Raw genomic sequence first — 16,690 nt, forward strand, 5'->3', positions numbered from 1 at the left:
TTGTTGATGCTTGTATGACTTGATGCAACTGCTTACTAATATAAATTGTTTTGTTGAGTTATAAATGTCTGAGATTGAGGAATCCCGTCGAGTGACCAATCATATGGATTTGGATAAAGCCCATGAGGGGAGTAACCAGGTTAATCATAACCTACCTCCAACTCAGTTTGATGTTAGTGTGCCAGTGCAACCTAAGATGCTTGTGCAAGATCAAGGTTTATTTTTTCAAACCTTATTGAATAGGCAATCTCAGACTTCCATAGCGAATGAGCTGAAAAGCCTTGGGGTGTCAGATTTTATGGAGACGCAGATGGAGATCTAGTGTCAGCAGATTATTGGTTCAACAATATTAAGATTTTTCTGGAAAGGTTTCATTGTAATGATCAGAGGAAGCTCGATGGGATTGTATCATTACTAAAGGGGCCTGCACGAATCTAGTGGACAAATGTTAATTTGCATATACAGGAACCGATCACTTGAGAATTCTTTCTTTAAGAATTCCGTAACAAGTACATTGGAGCTCAGTTTATCTAAGAAATGTGACATAAATTTTTGAATCCGAAACTTGATCATAAATCTATTTATGAATATGAACGTGAGTTCAACCGATTGAATCGATTTGTTGTGAAATTACCTCCCGGTAAAAAGCTCAATGTAATAGTTTTATCGAGGGTCTCAATCCCACAAGTGTTTTCCTTTTTTTTCAAGTAAGATGTCGTTTGGTTTCATGTGGATGAATGCCATTTCCTAAACTATTGTACTTGAATGTAATTAGTATAAATTTTCAAGAACTTTCGTTGAATTCACCCACCAGCCATTCTTGATCCTCTTCATCAGCTGACTAAGCAGAATCCACGTGTTAATGGTGCAAATTTGATGAAAATAAGTTAAATTTAGTTTCAATCCCTCTACAACATTTAATTCTTGTATTTTAACTAACATAATTTGATACAAAAATACTCACGATGTTAGCATGATAAACTAAAAAGATTTTTCTTCACAAATTCCATCTTAACATTTTGACCAAAATAACTAAAAACCGTTAAATAATTATATTAATTAATTAATGATTATAACTAATTAAATTATCTCATATTAAAATATAACAATGGAATTTTAATTGAGAAAATAACCTCATTGATCAAAAATGCTTTATAATGTACGATTTTAATCAACTTTTTTTGGATTTGTCAAAATGACCAACTAAATCGCATTGCGATCGATAATTCGCAATGCGATCTCCGGTATCGCATATCAGTTTCCAGATTCGCAATGCGAACTTCGACTATCGCAATGCGAACTTCGACTATCGCAATGCGAACTTCGACTATCGCAATGCGAATATGTAAATCGCAATGCGAATTTGGACTATCGCAACGCGAACTTTGACTATCGCATTGCGATTTACATATTCGCATTGCGATAGTCGACTATCGCATTGCGATAGTCCAAGTTCGCAAGTTCGCATTGCGATAGTCGAAGTTCGCGTTGCGATAGTCCAAGTTTGCATTGCGATAGTCGACTATCGCATTGCGATTTACATATTCGCATTGCGATAGTCCAAGTTCGCATTGCGATAGTCGAAGTTCGCATTGCGATAGTCGAAGTTCGCGTTGCGAATATGGAAACTGATTTGCGATATCGGAGATCGCGTTACGAATTATCGATCGCATTACGATTTAGTTGGTCATTTTGGCAAATCCAAAAAAAGTTGGTTAAAATCGTATATTATAAGGCATTTTTGGTCACTGAGGTTATTTTCTCATTTTAATTTAAGCAGGATAGAAGATCAAGGGTAAAATACACAAATGGTCCCCGGTTATAGGATATTGCTTTGTTTAGTACATCGACTATTAAAAGTTACAAAATAATCCTCTAACAAAGGGTATTGCTTTATTGAGTCCTCTGACTATTAAAAGTTACAAAATAGTCACTCCACTATTTATATGTTCCAAACTCGTCATTTTCCGTTAAAATATTAATGATCTTCTGAACTTGACGTTAACCTATTAAATAAGATATGATAAAATATTATCTCAGAATCGTTTGAGGTGTATTTTTTGGATCGAGTTTCCATTTACATTATGTCGTTGAGCCTAGGGGTGTTCAATTGGTCGGTTCACTTAACCGATCGAACCGAACTACCCAAATTTTATAGACCAGCTTTTTTCCTTTAACTGTTAACCGAACAAAAAAAATTCGAAAATGTTTAACCAAACTGAATAAAATTAGGTTAATTTATAATTTTTTTCTAATTTTAAAATAACAATAGCCATTTCATTAAAAAGCAGAAAACAAAACTCTTTGTTTTGAACTACCTTAGGTCCTTAATAGATCTGCACTGATTTTCAACCCTAATATGGCACTTTGAACAAATGGAAGCAGTTCCTCTCGCTTTACCTACAAATTACCATGTTTGAAAAGATTTGGTGGAAAGAAATAAGTAAAAAGTAAATGTAGCATAGGTTCGACAAGTTACCACTTACTAACACTTCATCTTGGTAGCTCGAAAAGGCACAAGCTACAAAATCCAACACTGTAGGATTGAGAAATGAAAACTGAAAAGAATTCGAAGAATTTTAGACTTTAGAGGGTAGCAGTCGTTTAGGGTTCCTTCTAATAGACAAATTTTCTTTTTGACGAATTTTAATGTTCTATTTATCTTTTAGGGGTTTAAGTTAATTGGGTCTTTCTTTTGGGTTAAACAAATTGGGTTCTTAATGGACTTGGGTAGGGCAGATTAGGCTAAAAAATATATAATAATATATATAATATTTAATAATATGGGTTAATTAACCGATTTCGAATCGAATTACCAGATAGTTGAAGTTTGAAAAAATAATTAATCGTTAACCGATCAAATAATCGATCGATTAACCGAAAAAAATTGGGTTCGATCGGTTTAATTGGTTTTAACCGAAATTTGAATAACACTAGTCGAGTTAGTGCTTGAAACATTATATCGTCGAGCTAATGCTTAAAAGAAACGAAGAGACCAATAGACATCGTTGAAATATAATTTTATCTTATCTTAAATAATATGTTAATATCCAACTCAAACAACTATCACTTTTTAACAGAAAAATACTAGTTTGAAACATATGAATAATTGAATAATCATTTTATAAATTTTAATAGAAAATTCAAAAAAAAATCTTATAATTAAAAAACTATTTTATATTTTTTTAATAATTAAAAAATTCAACAAAAATAATACTATATAGTCCGGTAACATTTTTTTACTTTACCCAAGAATCAAATCCATAATTTGATTGATAAAAAAAATGAGCCAAGCGTGAATATGCGCGGTCAATAATGAAAATTTTGGTGGGTCCCACTCTCGAATCCCAGTTACACGTAGTGCTCCCTTTCATTTTTATTTCTTTTGATTTTAGATTTTGTATCGTATTTCACGCTTCTCGTTGCCTTCGTAACTCCGTTGGCGAGATTTTCTCTACTCTCATTGTGCTCTGTATTCTCTTTTAAAAACCTTTTCTCTCACAGTGTTTAGCATTCAAATCTGAAATACAAAAGAAGAAACTGTGAAGAGATAATGGTTCATGATGTATCTGTTTTACAGCTATCTCGTCTGCCTTCAGTGTACAGATTCAGTGCGTCAAGCTTCAATGCTACTGCTAAGAGTAGCCGTTTTTTGCTTTTGTCGAAGAAGCTTCAATCTTCTCGTATTCTCTCTCATTTCTCTTCTCTATTTGTTTTTGTTCGTTTCTGGAAACATGATTCTCGCTTTTCATTTTTTTTCTTTGTAATTGTTTTAGTAAGCTCGAACTTTCATGATTTTTTCTAGGTATTCTTTAACTAATCGAATCTCATTTTCCATTTTCCAATTAAAAAATGTTGTTGATGAAACAGTGATCGGTTAGCTTTAGTAAGTTTTATTACTCACTCTACGATGCTTGTTCTTTTTATTGATAAAGTTAGAAACAACGGTGGAAAAAAATCTGAGTTGATTTATGGAATCGCAATGGCCAATATGTGCTTTGTTATTAACCTTAATATTGGAAGAAACGTGGATTGTTGAAGCACTGATCAGCATGATTCAAAATGTTACTGCTGAACTTGTAGCAGTAAAAGAATTACAATGAAGAAGTTTCTAGTTTTTGAAATGAAAAGGCAATAATTGCATGTGGAAGGAAGCTGAGTTTAAATGTGAAAGTGGATTTTTAAAAAAGGATGTTGTAGTGTAATAGCAGAAACCATCAAATGGAAAGTTATGTTTTAAATTTGCAGTTAGGGAACTTTAAGCAGAAAAATACAAATAATTTACGCTGAAAACGATATAGGCGAATAATTTCTGCATTATCAGCCTATTTCCAATATGAGCTTCCCATATGACCCTGGCTTTTGGTTTCTCTTATTCTCTAATGAAGATGGATCTGAATTTGCTAGTATAATTCTAGTACTGTCAAAAGTATTCTCTGAGTCTGTGGAGATGACTGCTTTTGTAGCCATTTGCTTCACAGTAGGTGGAAAACTGATTTGATGCTTGCTTGTAGGGAAGATCATTGTAGAAAAGTCTTTTTCTGATTCATTCTTTTTATCCTTCACTGTTACTGCATACGAGAAAGTGCTTGCCCCTGGTGCCCAGGGTGATGCTTCTTCATCCTTGACGGATCAATTGCAAAGTCTTTGCACTATTTCGGATGATCCACAGGTTTGTGAATATCTGAGAATACTGCAGAATGTATTTTGAATATTATGGAAATATTACACTCTACTTCATGAAATATACTTGGAAGTAAATTTGAAATATGAGATGTGTTTATGTCATTCCAGCTTGTTGATTCTTGTGGTTCTGAGTCTGACCTCTGAATCTTTTTGAAGAAAAAATATAAGAAACAACATCAAAGGCTGTGGAACAAGTTTGGGAATGATATTTTCTCGGTTTTTATATCTTTGATGAAATCATTCAAGCTTCTTGATTCTCTAAAACAGATTTAACGTTTTCTTTTAAAAAATGTGTTATTCTGATTGTGAACTATTACTCTTTTGGAAGGAAAATTATAATAAACTACATAAAAATCTGAGGAATAAGGTTGGGGAATGGCATTTTCATGTTTCTTATCTTTAAGTTCATTAGCAGCTAATTTTTATGCACATTTCAGGTAAATAAATCAAATACAAGAGAAAAAGTCCTTACTCCTTTTCTCTTTATGATCCTGTTATAGGTAATTCCTAATGTAGATAGTGAAGGAATGTTAGAAGATAAAAAGATTGAGGTTGAAGCAAAACCAAGGTCCATTTCCCCTCCTGGTGCTGGACAGAAAGTATATGAAATAGATCCATTATTGTTGGGCTTTCGTGACCATATTGATTACCGGTATGATAATCCTCTTTTTATTTGCCTGTATGTATATTGTGCGATAAATTGAATCCAAATGTTGACTCTCCTATATCCTTTACAAGATGGCTGCTGATTTTAGTTTCTTAGTTGTTGGAACCTTTTGCTATATAGGTTATGGTTGCTTGTCTACCGTGGTTGTGTATCTGCACTATAGCAGACTTGCGCTTGTCCTTGAAGGTCCATGTTGGTATCTGGATTGGAATTTGCATATGTTTCCTATTCACAATTAACAGTTATTTCATGTTTTGAGAAACAATACTTGAAAAACCACTCAGAACTTTTTACGATTTTGTGTTTGCTTTATTATTGTAGGGCCCTATGTGGGTTTTTCTATTTCTATTTCAATTATTAGCTGTTTAACTAGATTTTATCTGGATGAACAAGTAAGCAAGTCGCTCTGCTTTCTGTTCTGTTTGCTAGAATCTGTAACTGAATCAAATATAATTGATTTTTGAATATTGCTACCCTCTGACTGGATTAAATTTCTAAAGAATAAGCTGCTTATTGATTTATCATCATTACGTGCATTCAAACACAATTTTATATTACTGCTTATCGACTTATAATAATATTTGCACTTGAATAGCAGGGGAGGAATTACAGTTTCTGTTCTCAAAATATTCTAAAAATGTAGAAAAATTATGTATCTACTTTAATAGCTTGATCTAGGTGTGATTTGACTTGCCAGCTTTAATTTGACGGTCATCAATATATATATATTTTTTCACTGCACGCCCCCCCTTCCCCGGTTTTATCTGTACTGTATAATTACCTTCTATATTTTTACCAGGTATGCACAATACAAAAGAATGCGTGCGGACATTGACAAGTATGAAGGTGGCTTGGAGGTGTTTTCTCGAGGCTATGAGAAGCTTGGCTTCATTCGCAGGTTACCATTCTTACCAATACCTAGTTGTGTTAGCATGGGCTTATTTTCCCATAGCTACATAGTGTTGCATATTGGTTGTAGGCTTGTAGCTTTCATGGCTGCATGTCATTGTGTTTTATCGTGTAATTTTGTTTTGATTTATTACAATTTTAATTAAATGAAATTAATGTTGGAGTGTTCTTGTAATTCTTTTGTGTGGGAACAGTATACTTGATTTTCCTGATATTTTACTTTATATGTTTAAGATTCAGGTAGATTAATCTAAGAGAGAAATCAGGTTTCCTGATGCTCAACAAAGTATGGAGCAAGTGTGTAATACTTAGTTGCATCAACTTATATGTCACTTTTATATGTTTTATTTTTTTATTTTTTTATTTTCTTCTCCGTGTTTCCTATGCATTTATTTGTATCATAATGCTTAATACCTATCTTGCTAACTTTGACTTTTAGAAAAACATCGTTCTCCATTGTGTTTCATGTCTTATAAGTTGTTTCATGATAACTTGATGTCGCTCTTCTGATCATAATTTCATCTGGCTTTCAGTGAGACAGGAATAACTTACAGGGAGTGGGCTCCAGGAGCTAAGGTTTGTTATGTACCATTTAACACTTTAAGACTTTCACAATTAATCGTGTGATCTTCTATTCAATCAAAAAGTCTTATTAACTTTAGAATCTGTTTTTTTTCTCTCTCTTCACTGTTGTGATTGTTTTACTGCATTTTATGTTTCAGTCAGCTGCATTGATTGGAGATTTTAACAATTGGAACCCTAATGCAGATATTATGAGCCAGGTATCTTATGCTTTCTTCTGCAAAAAAACCTGCTGCCTGTGCCCAGAAAAAATGAATTTAGCTTGGGGCGTTGAGGAGTTAAGCGGGAGTAGCTTGAGTTATCGAGCAAGTGAAGTTCAATCATCTTAATGTGTGACACGAATGACACGAGTCTAATCTGGATTTTTCTAAATATCTATTTTATTATTTTTAATTGCTACAGAAAAGATATTCTAGTTCAAACTCAAGATCTAGCACAAATAATTGAGTTTGAACTTTGAAGTAGAGCATGAGAATCCAATTTATTTTTTACCAGGTAAATCAGTATGATCTCAAAAAGTTTGATTTTTATCTCTAATCGAGCTCAAGTTTTAAAAATGAAACTCGATCAAGTTCAAGCCAAGGCTTGTATTAAGATCAAGCTTCATGCTGTTTGGCTTTGGTTTCTTTTTTAACCTTCTCCTCTATGCATGTCTTACATAATGCAGACAGAACTGGTGTTACAAACATCTCAAAATATCAGTAACCCAGCTCTTTGTCCTTGAGGCAGTCTTCTTGCTATTTTATATCTATTAATGAACTCCACATCATTTTGTTGCTTTTAATGAGCTTCTGCCTCCTCCTTTTCTTTCTGACACTGACCAATGTGCTTCAAATTTTTAAAGCCTTATGAATCTGAAGTATTTGTATTCTTAGTTGTTCATAATTTGATGCTTGTCTCTCAATGAACATGTTGAAAGAAGTTTAAAGATATTTAAGTTTGGTATTCAAAACACAGCTTAATGCTAAGGTAAACACGATCTTTTTATATGTAAGTGTGCACGAATGCTTCTTAGAGGGCCAAAGATTGGGCGCATAGTTTGGCGCAGTTGGTATACTTCAAAGCTCCTAATGGAAAAGTTAAGATAAACAATTATCAAAGTTTTCATAATGATATGTCACCTTGCCCGTGTAGTAATTAATTGTATGAACAAATTCACTTGTTTAAAATTTAATGCCTTGATGTCCCAAGAATAAAACGGAACATGACCGTGAGCTAAGTTCTTAGAAAGCCATGCTAGCTTATATTGGTAGTGATGTCTTGTGTGTCTTATATATGCGTGTTTGTGTGTGTGTGATATACATATTCCATCTTTTATTTCCGTCTAGCATTTAATTCTATAAGGAATTATTTTTTAACAGAATGAGTTTGGTGTCTGGGAGATCTTTTTGCCTAATAATGCTGATGGTTCACCAGCAATTCCCCATGGTTCTCAAGTGAAGGTATGTTACTTGTAAATGAATATAGATTTGGATTTTAAAGTTAGTGCTTACTTTCAAATGCTACTTGTTTATTATTTCCTTTCTCCCCTTTTTCAATTCAGAGCAAACTGAATCTAAAACGTTTTGTTGTGTGAATCAACAATGTATTTAACTTTTAATCATGATCTGTGGACCCGACACTTATCCTATTGCATGTCTAATGAACAGAAATATCTATCGAATAAAAACTTGCAGTATAAGATACAAAGGTGTGCTAATAAATTATTGAAAAAGTGAAATAAGTTTCTTTTCTGTTATTATTCAAAAGTTTAGTAATTGTGGGAATAATTTTCACTAGTTGAGATAATAAAATTACTATTATTGAAGCTCTTCTTGTTGTAGAACCTGCTTATAAGACCATATATGCAACTTTAATATCCTACAAAGAGCTTAGTGTAGGACTAATTTTCTGAAACTTTGCCAGAGAAAAATGGAATGAAGCAAAATACCATATAATTTTGCCGTTGTAAAGTATTGTTCATGTTGGCATTAAAGTATTTAGTGGGTATATGCTCTCCAAGTTGAACAAAGCTATTCAAGGTAGCCGAGTTTGAATTCTGTCCTTAAAAGAAAAGATGGGGATATTTTTTCCCTTCTCTGGTTAACTGTTATGATAACGTCAATTTATCTAAAGCTCCTTTTCGATGCATTCGTTTTAAACTTTTTACCATATGATTGTAGATTTGTATGGAAACTCGATCTGGGATTAAGGATTCCATTCCTGCTTGGATCAAGTTCTCTGTTCAAGCACCAGGTGGAATCTCATACACTGGAATATACTATGATCCGCCGGAAGAGGTATATTTACTGTGGTTCGCTTAATCTTGTGATTTTCTTGGAAATATTAGATGACTTATTCTTTTCAAGATGCTGAAATAATTGAAGTTTTTGAGTAAAATCTGAAGTAACAACTAGTGAATGTCATATTTTTAAAAATGACTGTCCGAGTGTCAAGATGCATTAAACAAAAGCATGCCTGCTTGTGCAAAAAAAAAAAGGAGTATAAACAGATAAAAAGGAGTGTAGAAGGAGACAGTTTTGGTTGGTTCACTTTCATATAAGAAGTCAGTTTCTGACTTACGTTATCGCATGTTCACGCTTAATCACATCCAGATTCAATCTGTTATATCTCATCTCAATTTTTGTTACTCTTGTTGACTAATGAAATTTATATGGTGACAGGAAAAATACGTATTCAAACACCCCCATCCAAAAAGACCAAAATCAGTTAGAATTTACGAGTCACATGTTGGAATGAGTAGCACGGTATGCATCTCCTTTCCCTTGCTTGAAGTGTTATTCAACTCTTCTTTCTCAGTTCTCAATAGTTCCATTTGGATTGCATTAAATTATGAGCATTACTTTTGTAGATAATGCAAATGCCAAACAGCTTGAGACTTGAACCCTGCTTAACTGCTTAGAATTCAATCAAATTAAAGTTGGATGAGTTGCATTTCATTAGGATTCTTCATCCATTTCTAAAATTCATCAAGAAGCCTGAATTTGCAATTAAATCAGTATTGTTACTATTTTGCATTTTCTTCTTCTTATTATTGTTATTAAAAGGACTATAAGGATTCTGGATCCACAAGGTGCTGGGATATGGTATTACAAATATAGTTTTAAGAGCTTTCTGAGTTTCTTGAGTTTAATATTCTAGTTATATGCCTGCTAAAAGACGATTAATGTTCTTCAATGTGAGAATGGTAACAAATAGTCCATTTTTTTTTGTTTTTGCTACATGTTACTAAATATAATAAAACTCAATCCAAGTTACTGTTTAAGCACTCACAAACTATATGTCTCAACATGGACATTCCTTTTGTCTCTTTGTTACTTCTCATTAATTTCTTTTTTTTGAATTTTAGTTTCTGGCCTAATTTGTGTCTATGTAGACTTATTAATTATTTTGTTTCTAGAAGTATCTTCAGATTTCTCCATGACATGTTTATTATATGAAGCTAAGACAAAACATGTTTCTAATTTTCTTTTTCTTTTCAGTTTACATTTAAAAAAAATTGAATTAGAGTAGTTAAATTCACTACCTATGAGTTTAGCCTTTCAACATTATGTACAAGTTTTATATAATATGATTATGAAGAAGGAAAATAATCCAACTATTTGAGTAAATGAACCTACACATTTATCCTTGAATCAAATGCTTGGATGTTAAGAATGTGCTTTTGAGGAAATTATCCAACTATTTGTGAAGAAGACCATAAATATCACGTTTTAAGATGTTTGCTTTTGCAAAAGAAGATTCTGACAGTTTATCTTTGGCCTCTCTTTAGTTGGTTCTTTGTTTTATTGGTCGTTAACGTTGATTGTGCATCAATCAACATTTAATCTTATACGTTGCCTCATTATGCCGTGGTGAGCTTTGAAGATTTTACTTCCTTTCCAATCATTTTGTAAATCCTACTCGTTTTGTAAGTGGATGAACTTTCATGCACACTGTTTCTAAAAGAAATATTTTTCTCACGAACATATTGAGCTTTTATTTTCCTTGATACGTTGTGGTATAGCTAACCCATTTCCTACTTCTCTTATATTATCAACTCTGAGATGCAGGATCCAAAAATTAATACATATGCCAACTTTAGAGATGATGTGCTTCCCCGCATTAAGAGACTTGGATATAATGCGGTTCAGATCATGGCTATTCAAGAGCACTCATATTACGCTAGCTTTGGGTATCATCTCAATCATAATACTATCTCAAATCTATTTCTTGTTGTTTATGTTTGTTAACCTGTAGTAAACTGCTATGTTATGGGTGTAAACAGAAACATTTCTTTACAATTGAGATTTTGGTTATCGAACCTGAACTCTTCTACTTTATCAAGTTCCATTTAATATGTTGCAGGTACCATGTGACAAATTTCTTTGCACCGAGCAGCCGCTTTGGAACCCCAGATGATCTTAAGTCACTGATAGACAGGGCTCATGAGTTGGGTCTGTTTGTTCTTATGGATATTGTGCACAGGTAAGCTTTAGACTTTTAGGAGATAGCTTTTCTAGAAATAAGCCCCTTAGCTTTATTTGCTGTTATATTTTTTATGCAAATGGTTTTTCCCTTATGTTTTTCCATTTGAAAGTGAATATAAAATTCTTCTTTTCCTGCCTCGAATCTACACTCATTTCTATTAGGCTTTATGCAAATATGGCCATTTTTTTCTTATAAAAGATTACTGAAAACCGAAATGGGAGGAAAAAAGTCATAATTGATTGAATATATATATATATGTATGAAGAAAATGTAATAAAATTTCTACTATATTTTTTGCATTAAAAGGAAAATCACAGTATTCTTTTTAATTCTTTGAAGTTTGTTTCATTCTTTCTATCCAAACGTACTTTTTGCTTGTTGAAACAAAAACTAGTAGCAAAAACAATAACCAAATGGTACCTCAGCATATTGTTTTACAAAGAAAATTTTATGTTATGAGCTGTAGAAGCAATTGGTTGCTTAAGTATTTGATCTGTTGCCTTGAGCAAGCAATTTTTTGCTGACACGTCTCAATTAATTTGTATTCTTTACTTAAATTAGGTTACTATTAAAATTTCTCATCCATCTTTTCATCTGACTGATTCTTTTATGAATACAGCCATGCATCTAATAATGTTTTGGATGGGTTGAACATGTTTGATGGAACTGATTCTCATTACTTCCACTCTGGGTCAAAGGGCCACCACTGGATGTGGGATTCTCGCCTTTTTAATTACGGAAGCTGGGAAGTATGTACTAATATTGAAACTTATATTATATGGTCACTTGTTATAGACAGTTGAAAGATTTTGGTTTCCTCCCTTCCTATTGGATCTAATTTTTAAATGCTGCTCTAGGTGGTCAGGTTTCTTCTTTCAAATGCAAGATGGTGGCTGGAAGAATACAAGTTTGATGGTTTCAGATTTGATGGTGTGACTTCAATGATGTACACCCATCATGGGTTGCAGGTATTGTCCGAGTGAGTTTAGAGATTTCTATATTGCTTGGTGTTACATAATAAAATTATTTGCATGTCCAGATATTCAGTGTTGAAGTCTTATGTTATATAGAGAACTGGAATCGATGTAAGATTTGGTTATTGCACTGGTAAAATATGTTAGATAGATCATACACTAGAACCATGTTACCGAATACTGCCTTGTCAGCACAACCCCAAGGAGGATCCACAATGTAATCGAGTCTTTAAAAATAGATTCTTAGCAAAATCCTAGAATAAAGTACAATTTCATTTTCTTTTTCATGTTTCAGGCTTCCATAGAAAAGATGTTTACAGTTTTTGTCTTCCGCTCCAAAATATTATTTGAATTTTCTTTTATTATGAGAAATATTTGGTATTTGGATTAAGTTTTTGATTAATTGATATGAATAAACTAAAATAAGTTGAAAACAAGAGTATAGCCTACAAATAAAATAAAACTTCGTTAAAAGGAAAGCTACTAACACCCTTAATAGGCAAGGGGGATAAAGTGACATTTAAAACAAGAGAGGGGATTTGTTTATTCACAATTCTCTGTTTGTTTCTTAACAGACTAAAGGGTGTCAGTGTCACTACATCTTTACAATGTATCATCTCATCTTATTATGTGCTTTTCTGAACCTGCTGTAGGTAACGTTTACAGGAAATTACAATGAGTACTTTGGATTTGCAACTGATGTAGATGCTGTCATTTATCTGATGCTGGTTAATGATATGATTCACGGGCTCTATCCTGAGGCTGTCACCATCGGTGAAGATGTATGTTATCTTCTCCAAGTCACATTGAGTACCCTAATACTTATAATCAGTTGTCTATTCCTGAAGTAGACATTCAATTTTAAGATCATCTCTTATACAGCAACATTTTCTGCACTGGATTGGGTAGATAGAATAGGGTTCCGAAGCATTTTATGTGCATGCGGATGCTAAGGGTACAAATGGTTTTGAATAATTTTGCACATTTACATTTGTGTGCAGTAGCCTACCAATTGTTTTTGTGTTCTGCATGTTTTACTATTACTATTATGCTTCATCACTTCTCTTCATGCATCAAATATGCTCATATGCCATGAATGTGGAGGTTACCATGCTATTGTTTAAGTGTATTTGATATTGTAGAATGAAATGAAGAATTGTTAAAGTACTTTATGCAAATGGAAATACTATATTTTACTATAGGCCAAGAATTATGTAAACAGAGCTACTAAAGATGCAAAAATCAACTGAAGGGAAGGAACAACAATTTGTAGAAACCTTAAACTATTCTTGTTGTTTTACAATTTTTATCTTTTGCGCAAAGAATTCACCTAAAAGGCTACTAGCATAACAAAATACAAGAAATATTATTGGAATGGCATTTTGTTATTATTATTAATATTATTATTATTATTATTATTATTATTATAATATAGTTTAGTGGAGTGATTTAGTTGCATACTTTCATATACTTATGATTATTATATGGTTTAGTGGAGTGATTTTGTTGCTTACTTTCATATACTTATGATTATTATATGGTTTAGTGGAGTGATTTTGTTGCTTACTTTCATATACTTATGATTATTATATGGTTTAGTGGAGTGATTTTGTTGCATACTTTCGTATACTTTCAAAATAACATTTTGAAAGATTGTGAATATTCTGGTAAGACAGTTGGAAAAGAAACAAAAGTTGAATGTGGATTTCCAGAATCTTAAATTGACACCTGTCATAAATAAACAATTGAATAACGACTGAAACCAGTAGAGGAATGTTATCAAGATGAGTTATTCTTTCTGGAAAATGTCAGCAGCCAAGATTTTTGTTATGTTAACCATTCGCCTATATTCTACAGGTAAGTGGAATGCCTACATTCTGCCTTCCTGTGCAAGATGGTGGTGTGGGATTTGATTACCGTCTACACATGGCCGTTGCTGATAAATGGATTGAGCTTCTCAAGTACTTAACTTTCTAATCCAAACTTTTAATCATGTGAATACTTTAAAGAAACTATCTTGTGAACGTATTTGGTTTTAAACTGATGTGTACTTCTTGATTCGTTTTGTCATATAGGAAGAGGGATGAAGAATGGCAAATGGGCGATATTATTCACACACTCACCAACAGGAGGTGGTTGGAAAAGTGTGTGTCTATGCTGAAAGCCATGACCAAGCTCTAGTTGGTGATAAAACAATAGCGTTCTGGTTGATGGATAAGGTAAATTAGGCTCTTACTTATGTTCATACTCAGAAAGCTGACTGGCTAAAAGAAATGCTTTTACTTGACAATCTTTGCTTTCTTTGGCCTCTCTAGCTATTAGAAGTTTTCAATTATATTTTGTTGTTATTTATTAAACGGAGAAAATGTGTTTAATCGGTCTGATTCAGCGCTACAATTTCTACAGTTTCAACTCCTTTTTGCAGGATATGTATGATTTTATGGCTCTAGATAAACCGAGTACACCACTTATAGATCGTGGAATAGCATTACACAAAATGATTAGGCTTATTACCATGGGACTAGGTGGAGAAGGATATTTGAATTTCATGGGAAATGAATTTGGACATCCTGGTAAGATCTATTGGTTGCAACTCTTCCTAACATGTCATCATTCTTTAATTTGAATGGCGTGATATAATTTCCCCGCTATTCCTTTCCTCAGAGTGGATCGATTTTCCAAGGGGAGAGCAGCGTCTTCATAGTGGCAAAGTAATTCCTGGGAATAATTTCAGTTATGATAAATGTCGGCGCAGATTCGATCTTGTAAGTTCTCTTCAATTTAAATTTGATGGTAATACGATTTACTTTCATCTGGCTACCGGAAGCGTTATATATAAATTTGTGTTTTACAATCAAACAACCAAATATTATTCGGTTATATGTACACAGGGAGATGCAGGTAATCTTAGGTATCATGGGATGCAAGAATTTGACAAGGCAATGCAACATGTTGAAGATAAGTATGGCGTGAGTATGTTGATGCTTACTGTTTTGTTGCTCCATATTTTATCCCTAAGATACTGTGTTATACCTCTGATCTAATATTAGACTTTGTTCATGTTCTTCCACAACAACCACCCATTTCATGCAACGAGATTTGAACAAACGGTGTTGTTTCGGTTAGCCAAAAAGATTTACTTCCACTTGTTTAGAACGTAAATGAATGTTTGGGTGATTGTTTATTCAGTTCATGACTTCCGAGCACCAATATATATCACGGAAGGATGAAGGAGATCGAATAATTGTTTTCGAAAGAGGGAATCTGGTTTTCGTGTTCAACTTTCACTGGCATGAAAGCTACTTTGATTACCGTGTTGGTTGTCTATGGCCTGGAAAATATAAGGTACAAGATTTTGAAGTTTATATAATGAATTCTTTTGTTTTCTCATCAAACCCTCCGTCGTCACTCGTGATTTAACACACACATATATATATATATATATATTGTTGCTCTCCCAGATTGTATTGGATTCAGATGATCCATTATTTGGAGGCTTCAACAGGCTTAAACATGATGTTGAGTACTTCAGCAGTGTAAGTAAATTCGCTGAACACCATTCATTTCTGAATTCAGTGTACTCTTCCTACATACCATTCTTTTCCAGGAAGGATTGTACGATGACCGCCCTCGTTCTTTATTGGTATATGCACCGTGTCGAACAGCGGTGGTTTATGCACTAGTTGAAGATGAACGAAAACCGATTGGAAAATTGCAACCGGCAGAAAACATTAAAGCTGTTGAAGAAGCTGTGGAAGAATCAAAACCTTTAGACTGCTAAACTTTTCTCCATCTGCAGAGTCGCTTATTAAAGAGCTGCCCCGACTCAGGCAGGAGATGCAATGAAATGATCGGCAGCAAAAAAAATAGACCGTCCGATGTCCGGCATACGGAAAGGCAATTTCTTTCACAAGCATATCAGTTTTGATGGCGGATCCAATAAACAGCAATCGAACTAAAATTTAATTTGGTTAATTAGATGTTAAATGATTTTAAAAAAATATTGTATATATTATAAGTTCAAACTTATTATCATCTTAAATAAATTCTGTTCAATAATTATTTTTAGAAAAATTGATTCAATGAACAACTAAATAAAAAATCAATTAATTTAATTATGACTAATTCAGTTTATTAGATCTCAAGATTAAGAACACTCCAAGATATTTTGATGATATTCAAGTCTCCCTTGGAAGCTACATCGGCCCACCCAGCGCCCAATCAATTTTAAGTATATTTAGGGTAAACTATAAATTTAGTTATCTAATTAGGGGTGCACAAAAAATCCGAATATTCGATTTTACGAAAAAAATATCCGAAACCGGATTTGGGAAAAAAAGGTTTTTTTTAACCGGATCGGATTTTTTTTAAACCGGTTATTTTAACCTGTTTGGAGAAAAAA

General features: G+C 33.2%; 1 protein-coding gene across 1 annotated transcript; it reads left to right on the forward strand.

Moving 5' to 3' along the window:
• The first annotated feature begins 4,630 nt into the window (after positions 1–4,630).
• Positions 4,631–16,084, forward strand: LOC120188118 (1,4-alpha-glucan-branching enzyme 1, chloroplastic/amyloplastic-like). Its single transcript, XM_039191635.1, is given in 22 exon segments — positions 4,631–4,672; positions 5,187–5,338; positions 6,153–6,251; positions 6,796–6,838; positions 6,985–7,044; positions 8,206–8,286; positions 9,007–9,123; positions 9,508–9,591; positions 10,897–11,018; positions 11,192–11,311; positions 11,934–12,063; positions 12,172–12,282; positions 12,942–13,070; positions 14,146–14,249; positions 14,364–14,434; positions 14,437–14,507; positions 14,714–14,861; positions 14,953–15,053; positions 15,180–15,257; positions 15,478–15,633; positions 15,750–15,824; positions 15,896–16,084. Coding segments are annotated over 21 exon segments (2,199 nt in total). The 5' UTR covers positions 4,631–4,672; positions 5,187–5,213; the 3' UTR covers positions 16,070–16,084.
• Positions 16,085–16,690: the final 606 nt, after the last annotated feature.

This window comes from Hibiscus syriacus, unplaced genomic scaffold (genome assembly GCF_006381635.1).
Source record: "Hibiscus syriacus cultivar Baekdansim isolate YM2019G1 unplaced genomic scaffold, ASM638163v2 tig00116938_pilon, whole genome shotgun sequence".
NCBI classification, from domain to species: Eukaryota; Viridiplantae; Streptophyta; class Magnoliopsida; order Malvales; family Malvaceae; genus Hibiscus; species Hibiscus syriacus.